This window comes from Ochotona curzoniae, unplaced genomic scaffold (assembly GCF_017591425.1).
Source record: "Ochotona curzoniae isolate NIBS_2020 unplaced genomic scaffold, NIBS_Ocur_1.0 contig_2321, whole genome shotgun sequence".
Classification (NCBI taxonomy): domain Eukaryota; kingdom Metazoa; phylum Chordata; class Mammalia; order Lagomorpha; family Ochotonidae; genus Ochotona; species Ochotona curzoniae.
In genome coordinates, this window is record NW_024465421.1 from 15,914,415 (window position 1) to 15,938,868 (window position 24,454).

The 24,454-nt window shown below is 46.8% G+C and overlaps 1 protein-coding gene across 1 annotated transcript in view; it reads left to right on the plus strand.

The window, feature by feature from the left end:
• IQCK (IQ motif containing K) overlaps positions 1-24,454 on the plus strand; it is a 75,488-nt gene that overhangs the window by 3,798 nt on the left and 47,236 nt on the right. The window contains exons 2-7 of the mRNA XM_040973725.1: positions 3,697-3,759; positions 3,917-3,927; positions 4,585-4,714; positions 6,086-6,183; positions 23,410-23,462; positions 23,582-23,659. Of these exons, the coding sequence (XP_040829659.1) occupies positions 3,697-3,759; positions 3,917-3,927; positions 4,585-4,714; positions 6,086-6,183; positions 23,410-23,462; positions 23,582-23,659 (433 nt within the window). The remainder of the gene's footprint in view (positions 1-3,696; positions 3,760-3,916; positions 3,928-4,584; positions 4,715-6,085; positions 6,184-23,409; positions 23,463-23,581; positions 23,660-24,454) is intronic.

The window sequence follows — 24,454 nt, forward strand, 5'->3', positions numbered from 1 at the left end:
TCCTAAGAGCTGTCCTTGAGATCAATATACAAATGGCAAATATGATGAAAGAAATGCAAATAAAGGTCAGGCATCCTTTTAAATATGTGTAGGATCAATTATATCCTAGAGACACACACGACTGTCAGGAGTACACATTATTGTTAACCTTTTGGCCCAAATTCAATTTTTGTTTCCTGTGGCAGAACGATTCTGCATCTAAGAATTCATCTTACAAACATACCTCCACCCAGATTGATGATACATGTGTATTAAAAAAAAAAAAAAAGCTCACTGTAACACTGTTTGCGATAATGAAAAGCTGGCGGCGGGTAGAGGGGAATCCACAGGACCCCACACACATTGGGTGGCACGTCATGTATGGAGCAGCACAAGATACAACATGTAGAATGTTTCCCAGCATAGCCAGGCCCTTAGTAAATATGAAGGAATGAATAAGGATTGAAAAGTAACTCTGTATACTGTTTATTTTGTTCACCCATTCATTAACTCATCCATCCACTGAGCAGGTATTCTTTAGGACTTCTAAAGGCAGGCATCAATACACCCAGATGCTTCCCTCACAAGGCAGACTACTCGCAAAGATAGCCACTAATGTTTATACATTTCAGACGAGAGGAAAACGGATACGAGGTATGAAAACAGTGACACTTAGGAAGTTTTGTGCTTGGGCAAACCTGACCTTGTCCAAAGTGTTCTAATATATTTGTATATCATATATTCTTTTTTTTTTTAAGATTTATTTTATTTTTATTGGAAAGGCGGATATACAGAGAGGAGAGACAGAGAGGAAGATCTTCCATCCGATGATTCACTCCCCAAGTGAGCGGCCGATGCTATGCCGATCCGAAGCCAGGAGCCTCTTCCGGGTCTCCTGCGCAGGTGCAGGGTCCCAAAGCTTTGGGCTGTTCTTGACTGCTTTCCCGGGCCACAGGCAGGGAGCTGGATGGGAAGTGGGGCTGCCGGGATTAGAACCGGCGCCCATATGGGATCCCGGGTATGCAAGGCGAGGACCTTAACCACTGTGCCACCACGCCGGGCCCTATATCATATATTCTTGAAGATAGACTTGTGGCAAATACCTATTAAAAAGTTATGCCTGGGTTTCCAACTTTTTCCATAAAAGAAAATTTGAAAGTTATATGTGGTATTTGAGAAAGGGAGCGAGATAAGAGGGCGTGGGAGAGAGAAGGGGCCCATCCATGGATTCATACCTTAAATGCCCACACTAGTCATAGCAGAACCAGCCTGAAGACAGGAGCTGGGCACACAATCCAAGTCTCCCACAAAGATGGCAAAGATCCAAGTACTTGACCCATCACCTGCTACCTCTTAGGTGCTCATGAGCAGGTAGCTGGAATCGGAGCAGAGCTAGCCAGGGCACTCCAACCTGGCACTTGGGTGTCTTAACCTCCAAGCCAAAGCCTGTCCCAATCTAATTCTTTAAGTTTGTTCCCTCCCTGCCCCCAAACTGTTTCCTCACACATATGTTAGTAAACATATTCAAAAACATCTTAATGGCGTTAAGACAAATCTTAACAGTTACAGGGTTGCAGTGGGAGTAGGTATGACGTTTATTCTGTGTAAGGCATCTCAAATTATTTCAGTACACACTGCCTTTGTAATCTAAGACACATCTGTAACATCTTCCACACTGGATCAGTGGCTGAGATTTAGTGGGAGAAGAAGGGGTAGGTTTAGTTTCTCGCCTGAGACGTAGAAGGGCTAAGAGCTACAGCTGGGGTTCCGGGGGGGGGGAGGCGGAGATGGCCGCTTGAGCACACAGTCCTTCAGTCACACACTAATCTAGACATTGCCGGGAATTCCCAGCTATATAAAGTCCTTCATGGGTTGACTTTAACGTGGGGAGATTATCCTAAGTGGGCCACACCGAGCCAGGCGGAGCCATGCAGGAGACTCTCCTGTGGCCTTCAGAATAGCAACAACCATGACGTCCATCGTCTGTGTGGTCTCCAGCTGTCAGTCTACAAGACGCTTGGGACTCTAGACCTGCAAATATGAGAAACTGAATCCTCAGATAAGATCACAGCCATGGGGGGAGGCGGGGAGATATGGGGATGTGTGGCACGGTGGCACAGCAAGCTAATCCTCTGCCTGTAAGCACCAGCATTCCATATAGGCACTGGTTCATGTCCTGGCCACTCCACTTCTGGTCCAGCTCCCTGCTTGTCACCTGGAAAAGCAGCGAAGTATGACTCAAGACCTCGGGACTCTGTACCCATGGGAGACCCAAAAAAGCTCCCGACTTCAGAGTGGCTCAGCTCTAGTCACTGTGGCCACTGGGGAAGTGAACCAGCAGATGGAAGATCTTTGTTTCACTTTCTCTCTGTAAATGTGCCTTTCAAATAAAAGTCTTTCTTTAAAACATCACTGCCAAGGGATAGGCCTCTGTGTTAGCCTGGTGACACCCTGAGCTATGTCCAGATTCCTGACGCAAGGGAACTGTGACTTAAGAAATCACCGATGTTGGACGCAGTGGGCCTTCCTGATTCCCAGTTTCACTTCCCATGGTCTCTATCACCTGTGGTCAACTTCTGTCTGAAAATACTGGGACAAATGCCAGGAATAAACTACTCAGGGGTTTAAAATAACTCATTACACTACATTGATATAATCATCCTATCTTAGTTATTGTTGCTACTGTATCCCTGTGCCTAATCTAAAAATTAAGCTTAAGAGATAAATATAGGGTTTCGGAAAACCATCCACAGCCTCAGTTATCTGGGGAACATCTTGGAATGCATGCCCCACAGAAAAGGGGGAACCACTGGAATTTATTACACAGCAATAGAAACTAATACAGTCGGGGCCAGCATTGTGGCACAGCGCATTAAGCTGCCACTTTTAGCACTGACATCCTATATAGACATCGGTTCAAGTCCTGGCTGCTCCACCCTGCTACTGGAAAGTCAACCAGCAGATGAAAGATCTCTGAATCTGCCTTCAAATAAATAAACACAGCTGCTATCACAAATCTGTTCATTCATAACCTGAGGATCTGACCTCGGCCTCACTCAGGATTACAGTAAGAAAGAAGCAAGCTTCCCGATCAGGAACCCAAAAATGAAATAAAGCTTTTGTTCAGAGGGCAGTGTGTTGGCTCAACTGCTAATCCTCTGCCTGCAAGCTCAGCCATCCCATATGGGTGCTGTTTCGTGTCCTGGCTGCTCCACTTCCCATCCAGCTCCCTGCTGAGGCTTGGGAAAGCAGCAGAGGACGGTCCAAAGCCTTGGGACCCTGCACCTGCATGGGAGACCCGGAAAAGTTCCTTGTTCCTGGTTTTAGACTGGCTAAGCTCCAGCTGTTGAGGCCATTTGGGAGTGAACCAACAGATAGATGCTCTTTCTGTCTCCTCTTTGTAAAAAATAAAATAAAATGTCTTTCCAATAAACAAAAACAAAAGAAAAAAACCCTTGCACCTAGTCCGCCCGTATTTTGTATGTACTACCTTGCCCAGAAACTTGACCCTTCCTAGTCCCAAAAAGATGATGCAGCTGCCTTGAGCGTGCTAACCTTTCCAGAAATACTTTTCCCCATAAACCTTTATGTCCATCACACTACAAGAGTCATCTGCAATTCAGCCACCAAAGTTAAGCTCTACGACTGTTAGAACAGCAAGCTGCATGGCCCATGCCAGGAAGCATGGAACAAGTATTTCTTCCCGCCTCCTTGCAGAGTACGAGGCGGAGCTGCCTCCCTTCCCAGAGGGATACAAAGTGAAAGCCGCAGCTCCGGTGAGTATCACCCAGGGCTTAACCTGAGTCAGAAACCTACTAGAAGGGCACAGCATCCACAGCAGCAAAGGACAGCATCACAGCGGGGAGGTGGGCAAGGGAAGGAGTGAGAGACAGAAAGACAGGCTCAGGCCCGATCCTAGCTGTGCCACTCACGGCAGCTCTAAGTGTGGTTTCACGGAGCCCAAGGTTCCACATGTCGGAGAATCCCTCATGCACGAGGCTTCAGTGTAGCCCAGAGGAGATCTGAGATGAGAAAGGCCTTAACACTGAATCCAGCACCTTGTCTGTGGACAGGGCAGTTTCAGATGGAGCTGGTCCCTGCCTGTCAGGTGGATAAGGTAAACACAGGGGCAGAAAGAAGGATGGGGGTAGCCAGGAGGCAAGGTCCTCAGGATTAAACAGGGGGAGTTTAAAACTGACAAGAAGCAGAGCTCTAGGAGAGAGCTCCGTGTGTGCCAGGACAGGTGGACCAGAGAGAAGGCAGTGCGGTCTCATCCCTTTTTCCGGCTCCTAGCCTGGCGGAGCCGTGGGAATGGTGCTGACTCCAAGGCTGTCTGCCTGTCCTGGGGCCTTCCCCTCTGGCTGCTTGATCCATCCATCCATTTCTTTGGGGAGTGTGGGCCCATCTCTCATCTACAGAAAAGAGGGCTCCTTTTCTCTGTCAGAGGTTTCCTCCTTGAGTGTCATCTACAGATATCTGGGATGGGCTCGAGGGTGCCCCGCCCCTGGAGTTTAAGGTCAGTGGTAAAAGCACAGCCCTTTGCCAGGCTTCACAAAGCAACACAGGGATTCAGTTTGGCTACCTGCCCCTCCTGTTCACCCTCAGGCTCTGCCCACGGAGGAGGCGGTGGTCCACGGCTTCCATGCAGAGCACTACCTCCCAGCTCCACCTGCCGCCGTGACTTCACATATACCCTGCCCTCCATATAAGCTGGGAGTTGTCGATCCAAAAACATGTAAGTGATGAGGTGAGCTTCCATCTCTTACAGTTTGGGAGCTTGGAACACTGCAAAACCCACAGGGTGAGAGAGGGGACGGATACATGCACCTCAGGGAAACCACATCGATCCAAAAGAATAAGCCCCAGTTTTCATTTCAAAGACAAGTATCCTTTATCCCACTGATCTATGTTCAGGGCTAAAATGCAATGAAGAGATGGGTATCTGGTAGAGCGGCTAACTTCCCGCTTCATAAGCCTGCCTCCCATAGCAGAATGCTTGTTTTGATTCCCACCTCCTTCTCTGCCAACCTGGTTTCCTGGGAGACAGCGGTTGATGATCCAAGTGCTTGGGTGCCTGCCACGCGCCCCTCCCCTCCCCCCATGGAGTTCCAGGCTCCTGGCTTTGGCTTGGTCCCACCCTGGCTGTTGTGAGTGCCTGGGGAGTGAACCAGCAGGTGAAGACTCTCTCCCTTTCTTTCTCTGCCATTCAAATGAAGACGATTTTAATGTAATGAAGATAACGCCAACAGGCATCGTTTGACTTTCCTTTACATACCAAGGGGTGGGTGAGAGAGGCATGAAGATGTGTAGAATGAAGGAGCAAATATCACTTTGCCTTTCTCCCCGTGTAGACACTGCTGGTGCTATCTACAGATCTGCCACCCTGACCCCAGTGCCATGGGGCTGTCCTCCAACCAGACCCCCTCCGGGGCTGTGTTCTGGGCTCTCTGCTGGAAGGCCCTGGTCCTTGGCTGACTGTGGCTGCTGTTACACAGGCTACAGGCCATGTCCATTTCATTCCCCCACCTGTTACCCTTGGGCATCTCTCCCCTCCCGCCTTGCTCCTGTTGCCTTGGGGCTGTAACCAACTGGAGGCTTGGCTTTGGGTGGGGCCTGGCCCACATCCCTGCCAGCTGCAGAGCTCATAGGGACGTTTCAAGATTCGTTCTTAAAAAAAAAAAAAATAATTTATTAATGCTAAAGGCAGAGAAAGAGACAGACACACCCACACAGAGATCTTCAATGCACTGTCAAATGCCTGCCACAGCCCTGGCTGGGAACCTGATCCCCTGGGACCCGGTCACCTGGGCCATCACTGCTGCATCCCAGGGTACGCATCAACAGAAAACTGGACTTAGGAGTGGAGCCAGGGCTCAATCCCAGGTTCTTGGACAAGGGATGCGGGGGTTCCCAAGCAGTATGCCGGTCACTGCACCAAATGCCTGCCTCTTTGGTTTCTTTACTAATTCACCCTAAGTCTGCCATCTAAGTCTGCCAACCGTAAGACTTAGTTACTGAACACACAGCACCTTCTGAGCTCAGAGGGAAATCCCAGGGTAACATGGGCCATTTCGAATCTGCAGAGGGATTTTTTGTTTTGTTTTAGGTTCCCCCAAAGAATATTTAGAAACATTCATCTTTCCAGTTCTGCTTCCTGGAATGGCCAGCCTACTTCACCAGGCAAAGAAAGAAAAATGCTTCGAGGTCAGTTGTTGTTCGGCATGGTTTTCTTCTTTGTAAACTCTTGGTCACTCTGCTGTCTCGATGCTGTTGGGTTACCAATTCTCAGAATGAGCTTTCTGGGCAGGAAAGCCTGTGATTTGGGGCACTCAGCCAGGCCCAGCCGTGCAGTTAGAAGCACATGCACTCTGCCTGGCCACGTGGGTATCCTGTCCTGCTCGGCATCCCTGCCCACCGTCCTCCTGTGTGATTTGGCAACAAGAAGACTTCTTGGGTCGTTTGTCCATGGTTGCGACATGCACTGATGGAAGCTCTCCCAACCTCATTTTTCTCTCTGGGTTGATGTCCCTTCTCTCAGCTTTCCCTGCTGTATCTCATGCCAACTATTCCATGTGGAACTTGCTCTGGGAGAAGCCTGGTGCTCACCAAGTGCACCCAGGATCTGGGGGATCTCCTTACCCCACAGCCAGTTGTTTGTATGAACCAAGTTCTAATCCCAGCACACCCGATAGAGAGCTTGAGAGAATTTGGGGGTTACAGTCAAAGCCCAATTTTGAATTTTAGTGCTTCGGATGAGCCACAGGAAAAGAGTGATAAAAAGTATTTACTCTTGAGCAAACACTTGCTTTCTGTAGGCACTTGGTTTTATCATCCATTATTTCAGTTAGCCCTTATAGCATCCTTCTGCAATCCTGTTTAAAATCTTTTTTTGCTATTTTTATGTGAAAGGCAGAGAGAGACAAACAGAGACTTCCATGCACTGGCTCACACTCCAAATGCCTGCACAGCCAGCGTGTGGTGACAGGGACTCAAGTACTTGAGCCATCACTGTAGCTCCTGTGGGGTGCAGATTAGCAGAGCTGGGACTTGAACCCTCCCCGCTCTGTCCCTTCTCTCTATTGTTACCATCTAGCATTCTGCAGGTAAGAATACAGAGGGGCGAGGGATGAGAGACACGATCAAGGGTGAATGGCAGAGCTAGGACCTGAATGCAGATTAAACCATCAGTCATCATTAAATTAGTCTAGCATGATGGCTCAATTAGCTAATCCTCTGCCTGCAAGAGCAGGCATCCCATATGGGTGCTAGTTCATGTCATGGCTGCTCCACATTCCATCTAGCTCCACTTCCCATCCAGCTCCCTGCCTATGGCCTGGGAAAGCAGTGGAGGATGGCCCAAAGCCTTGGGACCCTGCACCCAAGTGGGAGACCTGGAAGAAGCTCCTGGGCTTCGGATTGGCTCAGCTCCAGCTATTGCGGCCATTTGGGGAGTGAACCAGTGGATGGAAAAGCACTCTCTCGCATGCACTCTCTCTCTCTCTCCTTCTCTCTGTACAACTGCCCTTCTGATAGAAATAAATACATCTTTAAAGAAAACCGTCACTTGTGGTCAAGCAGCCCTTATTTCAGCTCAAGGCCCTGTGGGTTTGCTGCATCCTGGGCTCTGTGGGAACAATCAGTGTTCACAGCCTTCCCTTGGTGTTTCTCCTTCAAGCAGCACAGGGCCCCTGTCCCAGAGGAACCCTCACTTCTCAGATGGCTTTTTTTTTTTTTTTTTTTTTTTTTTGGCATAAAGGAGGAGACAGAGTTCTCACATGTTGTAATGAAGACTCGGGTTTTCTTAGCAGGCCTTGACCTTGAGCTGCCCCTTGTGCCTCTTTATCCTGCCGTGCTGTTTTTCTTGCCCCTAAGGCCCTGTCCCTAGATACACTCAGCACAGCATTCCCTTCCAACAGACCTCACTATGCCAGTTCTGGCTTGAGTTGAGGCAGAAATGGATGGTGAGACACCAGTTAACTCACTGGTCACACACCCAGGAAGCCAGAAATGGAGGTGCACACTGGGTTTGCAGTACCCCAGGGGCCACCACAAATGCCCATAGCACTAAGCCCTGAAGCTGACTTTCCAAAGCCTCTGGTCTACCCCGTGGAGCTGTCCTCCCACCCCGCTGAATCACTGGTGCAGCCTGGGTGAGGTTCCCCGTCAGCCTCCCCCGCCCACAGCTGTGCACACAGAGCTGGGCTCTTCTCTGCACATTCCAGGTCCACTTGTCTTTCCGATCTTGGTTCTGACAACTCCCTTTGGCTCCCAGTTCTCCTGCCAGGCCCAAACCACAAACACTTGATCCCATCTCTCAGATCTTGGAGAGTTTCCTCTGGTCCTCTTTTCACAGCAAATTAAGATATCCTTTACAAAGATGCTCTTAGCCCATATAGACTTACGCACCCTTACAACTCAGAGAGGGTGAGCATTCCTCAAGGTCACCCAGGTAGCAGACACCAGAGCACAACCTTGACCGCAGCTCACACGCTCTTGAAGCCTGGGCTTTCATCCCGTCCACTGCAGGGCAGGGAAGGTGGAGGCTGCCCCCCAAGCAGCTCCTGGAGATACTGGGCATTTCCCATTCATAACTTTGTTTCTGGAGAACAGACGGTTACTTTCCTTAGGTGATGAAATCTACACTGCTTCTAGTTCATTTGTTTTTCCTTTCACCTATTTGGCGCCCCTGACCACCTCATTCTGCACCACTCTTGCTCACTGACCTTCCTCCTGCCTCTGCATGGGGTCAGACAGGTGCTAGGTGTGGCCCCCGGGGGAAGCAGTGCGAGGCTGGAGGACTTGGAGAGAGCAGGCCTCACGCCAGCACTGCCACTGTCAGAAGGTGCTGTGTCTGACCGGCTGCAGGTCCTGCTGCTGAGGGAGACCAGACCCTCACTGGGGTCACAGGGACTATATCAGACTCTCAGATGCTGCTGTTGCTAGGGTATGTTTAGGATGTTGTGCCTTTTGTAAAACCGAACAAAAGAGAGATAGGATGAGAACAAAGGAATCATCTTAGTGTGCATAGGTGAAATTACTGAAGTTTAGTTTTGTTCAACAAGCATCTATTCGGCTCTGCTCTATACCATTTGTGAGGCCAGGCCTTGGGGACACAGAGAAAACTAGACATGGCCTTGAACTTCAGACAACCATAGACTGATAATAATGCCTTTGGTAGATGAAGGGATAATGATAAGCTAACAGTTTTTTCTTAAAAAAAATCCTGTCCTATGGGACATTTCTTTGTATCTCTGAGACAAGAATGGATGAAGTGAAATGTGAAAAGTGGATCTGATGCTGGATATTCATTGCTAATCCATGATGCAACCTTTAGTCCAACTTGTTGAGCTGTTATTCTTTTAATGTATATGCCTTTGGAAGGCACGAAAATCAGCTAAAAGAGCAGTAGTTAAGGTTTTATATTGAAGGCTGCCTATCTAATATTTGCTCATGAATAATTTTATAATGAGGAGGATAGACACAGTTCCCAGCCTCCAGGCAATGATAAAACATTCCTAAACAATAAGAAATTTCTATTTGCATTTGAAGTTAATGAAGCATCCTTATGCCGACTCATATTTCATCTTTGGCATCCCACAGCTGAACTGCTGCCGAGGATAAATGAAATCAGCCTAAACATCAAACTCTGCAGGGGGCTTCAATGGAGCCTTCAAGTTGAGATTGTTTCAAGAAATGACCAGAGGTAGAAAATCGGGGTTCTTAAAACTTGCAAGAATTGGTTGCATGTCCAACCCATAACAGTGAGAGAGAGACAGAGAAAAAGAGAGAGAGAGACAAAGACAGAGAGTGAGAAGGTATGTCTGATAATGCAAATGAGGCAATTTGGTGGGTGGGTGGGGGCTTCAAAGTTTGTGGGAAATTCACAGTATCATTATTTTTAAATGTTTATTTACTTGAGGGCCCAGTACTATGATGTAGTAGATTAAGCCTCAGCCTGAGGTAATAACATCCCATCTGAGCACTGGTTTGTGTCCCGGCTACTCCACTTTCAGTCCAGCTCCCTGCTTATGCCCTGGGAAAGCAGTGGAAGATAGACCAAGTTTTTGGACCCTTGCACCCATGTGGGAGACCCGGAGGAAGCTCTCTGGATATCATCATCTCTCTGTGACCTTGCCTTTTAAATAAAAAATAAATCTTTAAAAAATATTTATTTACTCCAGGGGACAGAGGGAAGGAGGGAGGGAGAAAGGAGGTTCAGTGAGCAAGAGAGGGAGAGAAAGAGCGAGGCCATTACTGCATCACTTCACATACTTAGCATTGCTGGAGAAGAGCCACCCATGACTAAAGCCGAGAGCAGGAACAGAATCCAGGCCTGCTCTGCGAGTGGCAGAAGTTCAGCTGCCTGCTGCCTGCCAGAGATTCTGCCAGCAGGGAGCTGAAGTCAGGAGCCAGGGCTAGGGAGCAAATGCAGGTATGCTAATATGGGGCCTGGGCATCTTAGCTGCTAGTCTGTCCAATTCTGTATTTCCACAAACTCCAAATCAGGAAAACTGCACTTCCAGGCAGGGTCTGTCCCCGCAACAAGCTGTGTGAACCTGATGACTTCCATGTCAAGTACCTGATCATGCAAGTTTATTTATATATAATAAAGATTTTTATATCTGTCATTTTAAATTCCCATTACAGACTATCTAAATCCTAATCAATTAGTTCTTCTTTAAATCTTTATAGTATTCATAACAAAAGCAATATTTCCCCATTCTTCAAGTTTTGAAAGAGATTATACAGTCCTGAGCAAAAAATCTGAAGTCTGTGATCTCCCTGCATTAACTCAGCCTTAGAATTAGATCAAGACCCAGTCCCTTCTGTGAGCTGAATCCGACCAATGAAACAGGCTCATTTAACCATTTCCCAGATGTTCTTTCTCAACCATACATGCCAAGGCTCACAGAGGAAGATTTCAGGGACATCTTTATAGCATCCCAGAACACGCCATAGATAATGTCAAATGGGCCTCCTAGTTTTGCCTGTGAAATCAGCCACGTGCCCACAGTGTTTTGCATTGTGTCAGACACATTTAAAATTTACTGTGTCTACACAGCTGGTAGAAGTGGCCTGTGGGTGGGCCAACCATAGAGCTTGTTCAGACACTGCCTGGGTGTCTCCTAACTCACACAGCACATGAAGATCAAGCTGGAGGCAACAGCATCAGAATCTACTACCCAACAAATAACAGCATCATGTGTAAGTTGGGGAGTTGTCAAAGTCCGGGGGGCATTGTACCTAGATCCCAGTCTTAGGGCAAAATTTGATGAGATTTTAAGAAAGAAGCATGCATGCCTTTTTTTTTAAATCAGGAAAAATAGAAGTTATAAGTAAATGACATACCCATGCCCTTCTATTGGCTCCTGCTGTCCCATCTAGGTTATTTTTTTGGGTACCCAATCTCCAGCTCCTCCCCATCCATTCTCTCTAATGTGACATTAAAATCTCCTGGGTGAAGTTTCTTCCCAGGTTACTTAGTGACCCAGTCCTGTCACAAGCTGTGGCCTGCCGCAAGGATGAAAAGGAGGCCAGGCCGGCCAGGAAAGAGTAAACAAAGGAGATGGGAGAAGAGGTGGCCAGGCTGCATCACGTAGGCCAGGAGGGAGTGGAGATTTTATGTGAACATCTCATGATGTATGTGTGATATCAAGAACATATCTAATTATGTATATATATTCATTAAAATGTAGAGAGAATACATAGTATCAATATTCCACTGACTATTTTATTTCCCAAAAGCCTACGATATTTGGTATTGGGTCTCTTTCTCTGTACTTTCAAATAAAAAAATAGATTAACAAAAAATCTTTTTAAAAAAATGGGAGGATAGGAATGGCATTCTGGCATAGTGCATTAAGCCACCCTCTGCAGTGCTGGCATCCTATATAAGCACTGGCTCAATGCCAGCTCCTCTACCTCCAATCCAGCTCCCTGCTAAATGTGCCTGGGAAAGCAATGCAAGATGGCCCAAGTGCTTGGGTCACCTCCACCACTCACCAGAGTGACGCAGATGGAGTGCAAGGCTGCTGGCCCAGCTCCTGCCACTGCAGCCAACTGAGCAGCAAAACAACAGATGGAAGGCCTCTGACTCTGCCTTTCAAATAAAGAAAGAAATTAATCTTAAAAAAGACAAGACAAAGAGAACAGAGACAGAAGTTGTGGGAAAATCTCTCAGCTCACTTACTCCTGTCTGACTTCCTGCTGAGTCCTCCTGTGTCTCCTTGACCTAAGCCCTAACTGTCCTAACTCCTGGCAGCAGCCCCTTAACCCAAACGATGGCACCAGACCCCCTCCACAGGGCTATTTGCAAGCCTGGCCTGCACTGCCCTTGGGCTCCCAGGCACGCTCCCTCTGCCACCCTCTAGGTCGAGTTATGGATCCTCCCTCGTGTGGCCTTTGGATTGGGAATTTTTCCTTGAGATCCTTGGTTTTTGACTCTAATTTCTTAGAAAAATCTGAGGATTTTTGAGTTTTTGTCTTTGGAAGGCAGAAAGAAACAGTTATTAAAGATGCGATGCTATCATAGAGAAATCAGAAACTGACAAAAATTGTCATTGGTGATCCTAACCTGCTGACCTTCCTGGGTTTTTCAAAATCCACATTCACGCATTCTGTTTTCTTATTGTACCACTTGCTTATAACCTTTCTATTTAAACTTTCTTTTAAAAGATTTTACTATTTTTATTGGAAAGGCAGAGATAGAGAGAGGAGATACTGAGAGAAAGATCTTCCATCTGCTGGTTTACTCCTAAGTGGCCGCAATGGCTGGAGCTGCGCCAGCCTGAAGTCAGGAACCAGGAGCTTCTTTTGGGTGTCCCATGTGGGTGCAGGATCCCAAGGCTTTGGGCCATCCTCAATTGCTTTCCCAGGCCACAAGCAGGGAGCTAGAAGAGAAGTGGAACAGCCTAGAAACAAACCAGCACCTATATGGGATCCTAGCGGATGCAAGGTGAGGATTTTAGCCACTAGGCTATTGCAACAGATCCTTTAAAATTTATTGATTTATTTTAGGGACAGAATTAGAGAAATAGGAGATCTTCCATCTCTGGCTCACTCCCTAGGTAGCTGCAATGGGCAGGGCTGGACCAGGCCAAAGTCAGGAGTTCAAAACTCCTCTGGGTTCCCCACATGGGCAGCAGGAACCTGAGCACTTGGGCCATCTTCCACTGCTTTCCCAGGAACATTAGCAGGGACCTACATCAGAAATGGAACAGCCAGGACTTGAACTGGCTCTCACCTGGGATGCCAGCATTTCAGGCAGCTGCTTAAGCCACTGTGCCATAACCTTGGGCCCTGTAACCTGGCCCTGAATACTGCAACATCTGGCAGAGGAGGTGATGGCCAATATGTAGAACAGAATTGGTGCTGAAGGCAGGTCTGTGTGCCTGGTCATCTGTGTGCAGATGGGCAGAAAGGCCCCTGAGTTGTCTTATAGCACAGGGAGCTGAGGCAGAGGGCGTGGTCAAATGCTGGCCCCATGTGAACCCCAGACAGCATCCACCTCCAGATGTGTCCTCTTCTCGCTTGTCTTATAGAAGTGCCACCTGTTAACAGCCGTGAAAGCCACCAAGCCTGGGCTTTCTGAAGAGTCTCCAGCAGCTTTGAGTGTGGTAGAGTACTCTCCTGGATGCAGTATTTGTCACACTAGAATGTGTTGTACATTGCACATGTGCATGCGTTCAAAACCAGTTTCCTGACAGCTATGAACGGAAAGCCTTGCCTGTGATTCCGTACATACTTGGGCCTCTGCTTGTGGGCCTTCTCCTCTGTCTTCAGTCAGCCTCGAGCCAGAAACCTTTCCCTCCCCTGCCACCTGCACGTAGCTGCCAAGTCTTGCTAAGGCATATCTAACAATCTTGGTTCATTCATCAAAATATTGTTTTGCACTCCGATGATGGGAACAGCTACAATCCGGTGGAGAAGAGCAAGGGATATTTTGACAGTATGAGACTGAGTCTTTATGCATGTGGATTAGTTCTGTAAAATTAGCTTGATTTTTTTTTCCAGGTATTAACACCACATAAAGGTGAATTGGAATTTTCCTCTGGACAGCTTGAATAGCTCCATCACAACGAGCCTCTATCTTCTTGAGTATAAATGATAGCAGTGTTAGCATCTGCCCTGTTGCCTTGTTCCAAGCAGCAAGTTAGATCATGTGGGTAACTGCTTGGCACTGTCCCTGTCACACAGTGAAGCCTCAGTAAACATCTCACTATTATTATTTCTAAAAATAAATATTCAAAAGGCAGAGCACGCAAGACAGAGGGACAGACAGAGAGACATCCTTCATATACTGGTTCACTCCCCGAACGGCTGCAACAGCCATGTCTGGCCGAGTGAGAGCTAGGAGCCTGGAGCTCCCCCGGGTCTCCCACACGGGTGGCAGGAGTCCAAGCACTTGGGGTCATCTTCCCCTGCCTTCCCAGGTGACTTGGCAGGGAGCTGGATCAGAGGCAGAACAGCTGACACTCAAACCAGTGCTCTGCCATGGGATGCTGGTGTCCCAGGCTGTGGCTTACCCCTGCTGTGCCCCAACACCAGCCCCCGACACTCATTCTTACTGTGTCTCATGGTGATATGGCTGGTGGTGCCAACAAAACAAAACCAAAAACCAAAAACATTTCCCATTGTGATTCTTGGCATCTCTGACAGATCTAATTTACCAAAAAAAAAATAATAATAACAAAATAAAATAACCCAAACTTCTTAGAACTTCCTGATCATTACTACTTTGCTTTTTCATTCTCAACAAAAGAGCATTGATTATTGCTTCATTCTCCAGATTTGGCAGGGAGTTGGTTTTGTTTTAAAAAAAAAAAAAAATCCAAGACATCCTCAAAAGACAAGGCTTTAAGAAGAAAGTGCGCAGGCTCTGACCTGAGGGTGACCCTGCAGTGGCTTGGTGACACCCTGTCCCTTCCCTGGCCCAAAGCTTTGTCCTCTTGCTTTTGGGGGTGTGGCTTTGTGCCAGGTGGCTGCAGTACCAGCCTTGAGTGACTGCCAAGTAGCTGGCCAGCCATCAGTGGCATTCCAGCTTTTTTTGAAAACTTATTTTTATTGGAAAGTCAGTTAAACAGAGAGGAGGAGACACAAAGAGGGAGATTTTCTGTCCGATGATTCACTCCTCAAGTGGCTGCAATGGCTGGAGCCACGCCAATCCGAAGGCAGGAGCCAGTAGCTTCTTCCTCATCTCCCATGCATGCAGGTGCAGGGTCCCAAGGCTTTGGGCTGTTCTCGACTGCTTTCCCAGGCTATAAGCAGGGAGCTAGATGGGAAGCAGAGCTGCCAGGACATGAACCAGTGCCCATATGGCATCCTAGCAGAGCAGGCAAGGCGAGGACTTTAACTGCTAGGCTACTGTGCCTGGCCGCATTCCAATTATTATACATTGTATCAGTTCACTTTTTGCTACATTACAAACTACCTCAAGAGCTAGGAACTTATGAAAAATACATGCATGCTGTTAGCTTTTGAATAGATTTTTTAAAAAGCAGGCCTTAAATGAGTTATCTGGGCTTGGGCACATTGGAATGCAATGCAGTGAGAAAATAGGACCAAAGTTCCAACTTAGACCGAGAATGGAAGACTGAACACGAAACAAAATGTAAGGAAACAGTGGGTGGAGACTGGCCTTCACAGGGAGCTTGAACAGTGAGAGATGACACTCAGAAATGGCGAGGAGATGCATTTAGATGGACGAAGAAAGAATATATTCAGCCAGGAATGGGCCAAGGAAAACCTGTCATTGGTGCCTCTTCCAGAAAGTTCCTTTTACAGTTTCCACAAGCAGACTTCCTGGTCTGCTGGAGGCATGACTATGAAGCTAGGCTTGGAAGGAATCTTGATCCTGTGCTAATTTTTCTTACTACAGTGAAATACCCAAGACAAGCTTCTTATAAAGGAAGAGGGTTTATTTTGGGCTCACAGTTTTGGAGGTTTGTAGCTCAAAACTGCGGCAAAGCCCATCGGTTCAGCTGTAGGGCAAGTGTACAGGAAGTACCATGTGGTGATACAGGAAGCAGAGTGAGAGAGGCTAGGTCCAACTTGGCTTTTCAACAAGCACTCGTGCCAGAATCACCTTCTGAGGACACGTCACAAGGGACCCAAGGACCTCTCACTAGGCCCGCCTCCTAGACACTGTGCCAGATCACAAGTTCACCTTTTTGCAGTGCCCTGCATACATACTTGGAGGCTTAACCATCAGCTGGAGTTGTGCAGCCAACTGCCACTGAAATGACAGCAAAACCCTGAGAAAGGAGTTTCTGCAGACTCGCCTCTGCTTTACCAAATCTGCATCGACCTTGACCTTCCTGCTACAGTTGTAGTTGCCTTCTCTGTCCCAGGTCTACGTGAGCTGGAAGAGCAAGAGGGATTTAAGACAGGAAACCAACTGTGCAATTGTTAAAATGGAACTGCAGCATTCTCCCAAGACTCAAGGTTGGTTAAAGGGCCACGATACCATCCCTGTTCGGCTAGAAACTGGATAGTGCTTTACTGCATTTACGGGCATGTAAATATTATCACAGACATGAAACCTTACAGATGGACTGATGTTGTTAAATGATCCCTTGGCTTTCAGCCAGACCTTTGGATCTGCTTAACTGGACCACAAGAGATCAAAACTTAATTAGAAGTTAATTGAATTGCTGTATGAAACAGAGTTGGCTCAGCAGCCTGCATTGTGTGTTTCACTGGGACATTCTGATGCATCTTGGAAAATATTTTGGGCACACAGAATAAAGATAATGGTTTTTCCTGTAAGGGATTCCTGTTAAGATATATTTACTTGTTTATTTAGATTGCAAGCTGTAAGAAGCATTGGAACCCCGAGTGAGTTTGTCAGCTGGCTAGTGCTAACGTACGCCGAGCCTGTATTTTGCTGGAGTCACCTCTGAGGACAGGTCCTGAAAGTGACAGAAGACCGCACTCAAACTGACTTGGTATAAAAGATATAGCCATGATGATGATGATTTTAAGTGTAGTAAAGTGGCCCCCTATGATATTTGGTCAAGCGCAGCTTGATCTGGGTTCTCTGTGATGTCTTCATGACTCAGTTCTTCCTCTGTCACTTGATTCTGTTTCCTTTGGATTGGCTCCTGCAGCCTGCGTTCCGGAAGGCTTATAAGCCGAAAAGAGAGTTGCCTTCTATTTAAGCCAACTTGGGTCAGCTACTCACTTTAGAGTACATCTTTAGAACTAGAGTTTTGGTAAGAGAAGGGGCCCCATTCAAAACACACAGTTTGAGAGTTGGGGAAGTCTGAAGCCCAAAAAGAATTTGGGGTGCTAGTTCCCAAAAATGGGATCTTGCACAGCGAAGTTGCAGTGAGCAGAAAACTAGCTTGAAGAAGGGGAATTAACTGACTCTGAAAACTAGACTCCAGAAAGAGAGAGAGAAGGCTTCAGGGTGGGCTTGATTCAGGGGCTCAGTGTATATGAGGACACTTTACAAAACTTGTGGGAAAATGGGAACAAAAGAGAAGTTTAGTCAATACAGAATTTTTCAGAAATCAATGCGTAGTTTTGTTTTAATCATATATATTTCATGGACTTACTGAAGATTCCTCCTATGCAGTTTGCAAAGCTTTTTTTTTTATATCAACATAAGCTTCATCTTTTTACTTCCATTTCCCTGAACTCCGTGAAGTAGCTGAGGTACGGTTCCTTCCTGCCTCCCTGCTTGGGCCATCCTCAACTGCTTCCCAGGCCATAGGCAGGGAGCTGGATGGGAAGTGGGGTCGCCAGGATTAGAACCGGCGCCCATATGGGATCCTGGCGCGTGCAAAGTGAGGACTTTAACCACTTCGCTATCGTGCCGGGACCCCTATTGCTTTTTAATTTTTCTTTCTTTGTAAGACTTATTTATTTTTACTTGAAAGATAGACTTACAGAGAGAGAAAGAGCCTCCATCTGCCAGTTTACTCCCCAAATGGCCACAACAGCCAGAGCGAGGCCAGTCTGAAACCAGGAGCCAGGAGTTTCTTCGGGGTACAGGGGCCCAAGGCTTTGGGCCAGCCTCTGCTGTTTTCTCAGGCCACAAGCAGAGAGCTGGGTCAGAAGTGGAGCCAGGACATGAACTGGCACCCACATGGGATGCTGGCACTCAAAGGCGCAGGATTAGCCTATCGAGTCACGGCGCTGGCCTCTCTACTCTCTTCTGTCCTATTCTTCTACTGTGCAAATTTTCCCTCTTGCTTTTGACTGCTTATCAGACTCCACTATCATACTGAGGGAATCCTGTAAATGATACTTGGCAGCAGGAAGCTGCGTTCAGCTCCTGACAAATCCTTTGCCAATGTCACGACATCAAAACGTGCTGCTGTGAATAACTCAGTGAAACGAACCTTTAAAAAGTTTGTTTCTATTCTCGGCCCATCTTCTAGTCTCTCTCCTTTAAAAGAAACCATAAACTTTTTATTTGTTTACTTACTTATTGAGAGACAGACATAACTGGACAGAAAGTTTCCTTTTCCTGGTTAACTCCTCAAATGCCCGCAGCAGCCAAGGGGGCCAAAGGCAGGAACGGAGCCAGGAGTTCCACGCAAGTCTCGCCCATGGGTGGCAGCAGCTCAGCGGGACAACCGTCCCTGCAGCCTCGCGGAGACCCCGTTAGCAGGAGGCTGGGATCCACGGTCAGGCCAGATTTTTTTGTTTGTTTGTTTGAAAAGGTTTTTTTTTCTGAAGACTGAAAATACAAGATCTGGCAGGAAAGGTCCATTTGAATTTTTTCTTTTAAGCCTTGTTCCTTTTTGTCAAGAACACTTTTGGCAAGGGCCATGTGACCTGGCTGGAAGTCTTAGTCAATATTTTGTGTTTTTAGGGCATACTTTGGGCTTGTTTTGAAAAGTATTATCTTTCTCTACTAAAATTCGAACACAGCGGGGAGATGAGAACACCTGTTTAAAGTTTGCTGTGTCAAGGATTTCAGCGTCTGGTTAGGATCCAAGCGTTTGCTCATGCTTGGTTTTGTAGGGTCAGAGGACCAAATTCCAACACATTGAAACATCTTCATTTGTTGGGATTTCTTGGCCAGCCTTGAGTCAGGCCGTTCTTCATTCCATAAAACAGAGCCAGTGCGGCAACAGGCTGAGCAAAGGGGAAGCTGGGTTTGTAGATAGAGAACAGAAACCCAGAACTCCTTTCAGAGTTGCTCTCCTGGTAGAACCAGCACAGACAGAGCAACAGGAAAAGAAGTTTGGTCTGGTCCAGCCCTTGCTCTCGTGGGTATCTGGGGCAGGTATCTGCAGGGCGAGAGTTCTGTCTGCTTTGTCTCTGCTTTTCAAATAAATATGTTAAAAAATATATATTTTAAAATATTCTTTTCCCAAGTAAACTTTTCTTTCAATTTTACTTTTCCACAAACTTTCTGCAGTGCCAGTGTGAGTGTTAGATGATGGGGTAGCCACTCTGGGATGCGTGCCTTAGGGTCTGAAATGATCCTCTCCAGCTGTTCTACTCAAAAGCACTGCACTAATCTGGTGGGTTTCTAACCAGCCCGGTTAGATTCCCCGCCCCCTCTCCCGCCCCTGTGCTGAGGAGCTGTATGTCAGGCCAGAGGGAGAGCGAGCAAGCGAGCAAGCAGAGCTCCTATCAGTAAGAGGGAGCAGACGCTCAGCGAGGGGGTGGGCCTTGGGCATCAGGGTGTTGTTACCCACAGCCCATACCAGAGTTCCTGAGTTTGAGTCCTGCCTCCACTTTCTTTTTATTTATTTGTTTGTTTGTTCATTTATTTATTTATTGACTCTGCTTCCACTTTCAAGTCCACCCAGTGTGTACCCTGAGAGACCTTGGTGATAGCTCAAGAAATTGGGTCCCTGCCACTCATGTGGGAGAACCAGATGGAACTGCCAGTGTGGGTGAGCCCTAGTCGTGGGCACTTGGGAAGTGATTCAGCAAAGGGGAGATTATTTATTCATTCTCTCTCTGCCTTGAAAAATAATTTTTCGGTGTTCAGTCATGAGTGAGCTGACCTTAAAAGCAAAGAGGAGGGCTGAGAACCAGTTGGGAGGGAAACAGAAACAAATCAGCAAGTTCAGAGAGAAGCTGTGGCTGAGGCGCTGAGAGCAACACAGAAGCGGATCTGGAACCGTGCTGGGAAGACTGCGGCCGCCTTGCCCATGCCTGCACAGCCCTGAGCCACTGCCCAGCTCTTCCAAGACCAGGCCTCTGCCCAGTGGTCTTTTCTTGCCACCCTCCTACTCTGCAGTGCCCTCCTGTGGTAGACACATTGTTGTGCGCAGTTTTTTTGGTTTTTTTTGGGGGGGGGCTGTCTTTAAGGGAGATGACTTCACCTTGTGCTCACTGAAAGGATGAGGCAGGACAATGTGGCATTTTCCAATGCATGCTTTATGGCCAGGGTTGTACAATAGTGGGATAAACTGCCACCTGCATCTCACATGGGTGCCGGTTCCAATCTCAGCCGCTCCACTTCCTATCCTGCTAATATGCCTGGGAAGGAAGCAGAGGATGGCTCAAGTATTTGGACCCCTGTTACCCAAGTGTGAGAACAGGATGGAACTTCAGGGTTCTTGTTCAATCCTGGCTGTCGTGGACATTTGGAGAGAGAATCCACGGACAGAAGATTCTCTCCCTCTCTCCCCACTTCCCCCTTCCTTCCTTTCCCTGCTTCTACCACTCTACCTTTCAAATAGAATGAGAGAAACAGAGAACGAATGAACATGGAGCAGAGAGAATCCCAAATGGCCTTGCTACACAAGGATGCTCTGAAGTACAGAGATGTGTTGGTGAGGCATTGCCCCCAGCAACCCCAGGCTCATCTAGCTGGAAGAAAGGTAGTGGGAGCAGGGATGGATGGAAGAAAAAGGAAGGAAAAGTTGAAAGTAAGTGTGAAATGCTACAGCCTAAAGTTGATGCCCCCAGTCACCAGTGTGGTCCCTGGGAGGCGACAAGACACACAGGTGGGGCTTTCAGGAGTGGGTTCTGTGCTCTTGTGGCAGAACCTCAAGGGAGCTGGCTTGTCCTCTGAGGAGAGAGAAGAAAGGAACCCAGGACAAAGCACTGCAGACACTGCACCTGCCGTCTCCTTGACCGTGGACTTTTCAAGTGTGAGAAATAAAGTTTACAAATGCCCTGGTTCATAGTGTGTTTGGTACAGCTGGACCAAGATGGGGACCACTTGAACATTTCTAAGAGTTTTAGCTGAGAGGGTACCACAGCCCACCCAAGTCTCAGCATGGGCTTCTAACTTTGTGGTGGCAGAGTTAGACTCCGTCTCTCAAACATTCATTGTGTTTCTTTCCAGTCTTCCAGTCTGTCTCCTATATGTACGTCTAACATAAAAATTGGTCCAAAATGCTATCTGGATGGAATTCTTACTAATTGGTGTCTGGCTTCTCTGAGATTTGGGTCTCTCATGAGGATATTCTTTCCTTGGCTCTGCCCTCAATTTTATCATAGAATTTTATTCAGGCATATAGGGGGCAGGTTTTGTGGCACAGCAAGTTAAGCCTCCGCTTGGGACATTTGTACCCCATGTTGGCATGTCTGGTTAAATCCTGGCTCCTCCACTGCTGATGCAGCTGCCTACCAGTGTGCCTGGGAGGCAGCAGAAGATGGCCCAGGCACTTGGGTCTCCTCCACCTCCACTCGTGGTAGAGACCCCAGTGGAGCTCCTGGTTGCTCGCTTTCGCTTAGCCCCACTGTGGCTGTTGGAGGTGGATGGGTAACCTCTGTCACTCTGCTTCCAAGAAGCTTAGAGTACTGGAAGAATTTCAGAGTGAATGCCCACCTAGCCACCATCCAGATTCTACTGTTTACCATCTTGCTCTACCTGTTCATGGAGTATTTATGCACCAACCTGTTAAGTCATCTGCTTTGTTTTCTGGGATGCATTTCAAAGGAATTTGCAGACTCTTGATGATATAATGATATTTTATCCCTTGCCATTTGGTCTGTTTCCTTTGAGTTCATTTAAAGAACTATAGGGTATTTTTAAAATATAACTTTGAGGTTACCTTAATTATTTGCTCTGCTTTCCCAAATGCACCCCATTTTCACTCTTTAGCCATCAAGAACTCCCATTTGTCCACATCCCCTAACCCCCAGGGCGCCAACACATTCTTAATCTCATTCTTTCTTTTCCCATTCCTTCTGCTCTTATCTCTTCACTCAGACACAAGTTTTCATTTGCTTTCCCTTCTCTCTTTCAGCTCCTCCCTCCCCCCACCCTGGCTGATCATTTTAAAAGCAAACAACAGCTGAACAATGCGGGCAGTGTTCTGGGCGGCTGAGTATGCAAGGCACGTCCACGCTCGCGCAAAACACAAGGAAAACACAATCTCTTCCATGTTATTTCTTTGCATCAGAACTGATTAGATCTGTCTGCATGACCTTCATCCATCAGAGCATTTTGCGATTTTAAAAGCCTTCTTAATAGAATAAGTCAAGCTGCCTTTCTTTCCTAGAAGGAACCTTCACTCTTAAATGGTGTGGTTATCTCCAAGGAGACAATGTGTCTTTTGTGGGCTGAGAGGCCACTGCCACCCTACAATTGCTGAATTGTTCACATATATTATACGGTGTGTCATGCTAGCTACGTATTTGCATTGTCCTACATGTATTTCCTTATGGTTGGAGAGAGAGCCTTTTGAAGGGATTTCTACTTTTGCAAGGCAGGCCCACAAGACCCCATGACATTTAGTTTCATAGCCTTGGGCAGCAGTGTTGCTATTTTTTTCCCCCCCAACGAAAGTCTATCAGCAATCAGGTAGAAGACTCAAGATAGTCTCCAGACACACGGATCGCACTCTTATTTACCACGTTGCTAAAATAAAGCCCTCCGTGAAACTCGCAAGGGGTGCTTTTCAATTTCACAACAGTCTTTCAACCTTATCTTCCACTCTAAAGCCGAGTTGGCCAATTTCAAAGTGGAGGAGGAAGGTGAGAAAAGGGAAGATTTTCAGAACAAAATATCCTGGGAAGAAAGAGAAGAGGAATGGTCTAGCATTACATGATACAATTCCTATTTTCCAATATCCCAGCTTTTTTGGCACTGGGAAGAGAAAGACGAATGAGCACACAGGTGTGTATGGCCTCACAAAGTTTGCCATTCAGTAAGGGACATGTGGCACCCCGCCCCCCGAGTTTCTTTTCTCAGAAATGAGAATCCTAGTCTAGCTTTAAGTTTAAAATCCTAAGACAATCCCAAGAGCATGTAAGAAGCCCCTACTGTGTATGGTGTCTTTTATTAATCCTTACTTCCAGCAAGCATGATAGTCACAGAAAACTGGAAAAAAAAATTCTTGAACTTGTGTATATTGCCCCAGACACTGTCCATCGTTGTGCTTATAAACCTCAAAAAGGAATCAAGCATGTCTGATCTATCACAAGCCATCGTTAACGTCTCTTCCTTTGTCCTACTCAGACTTGTGAGCAAAGTAAACAGAGAAACCAATGCTCTCTTTTCAGAGGAAGAGAACCCGGTTCATCGCCTGTGATTTCCTCACGGAGTGGTTATACAAGTAAGTTGTCCTTCGAGTGGCCAGCCTTCTGTGGGACGTCTGTGAGCACAGGAACCACCACTGACTTGCGCTCTCGCTCACTCTTTCCTCGGAAATCCATCACACGGCATCCTGAACAGTCATCATCCAAAGAGGACAGGGGAGCCATTCACAGAGTTCTTCTCCATCCCGTTTGTGGAAGAGTGGCTCAAGCAACAGTAAGTACTGCACAGGGCTTGGCTCGATCGAGTCCTCGTCTGGACTGGGTTCCCCATTGTTCCCTCCAATTTAAGAGAACCCCAGCTCTGTTACATTGGCTAATTCATCTTTGCTTATTTTTGACCTATGCTAAGCTCATCTTATCTCTGCAGTGATGTTACTCAAGAAGCATATCAGAAATAAAATAGAAAACTTCAAATTATCTAATTTGAAGTAATTCATCTTCCCCCTGCCTCTCTGAGAACACTCTGTCACAGGAAGTATAACAACTTAGATAAAAGTTAATTTTTCAATGCATGCATTAACTCTCCATTCTCAATATTAGAGCGAGTCAGATAAAGTTTTAAAGTGCTGTTTGACTATTCTGTAATCCTCTCATGGAAGCAGTCAGTCACTGGTAAATCCTTCCAGAGTTGTCAGAATTAGATATTTTACAATATAAAGTTAGTTTCTATTATATAAAATCAATAGCATTTATACCAAACTGTACTATTGTGTAATATTAGCTGTTTTTTTATGATAACAATGAGCCCAGCTAACATGCAACAGGTGCGTCTGTCATTTTTCTCTGTTTTTAACACCGTTGTACTCATTTGGTCCTTAAAACAATGCTATTACCAGCCTTAGTTTTGCAAATGAGGAAATTTTCATATTCTACTGCTTTAACAGCAATATATACTTGTGAGACTGAGCCATGCTGAACCCATTACATCAAATTTGTGCCTTCTCTGATGTCTCTACAGTAGATCTTACTGCCAGATTAGCATAATTTATTCATTCACACAACAAATATT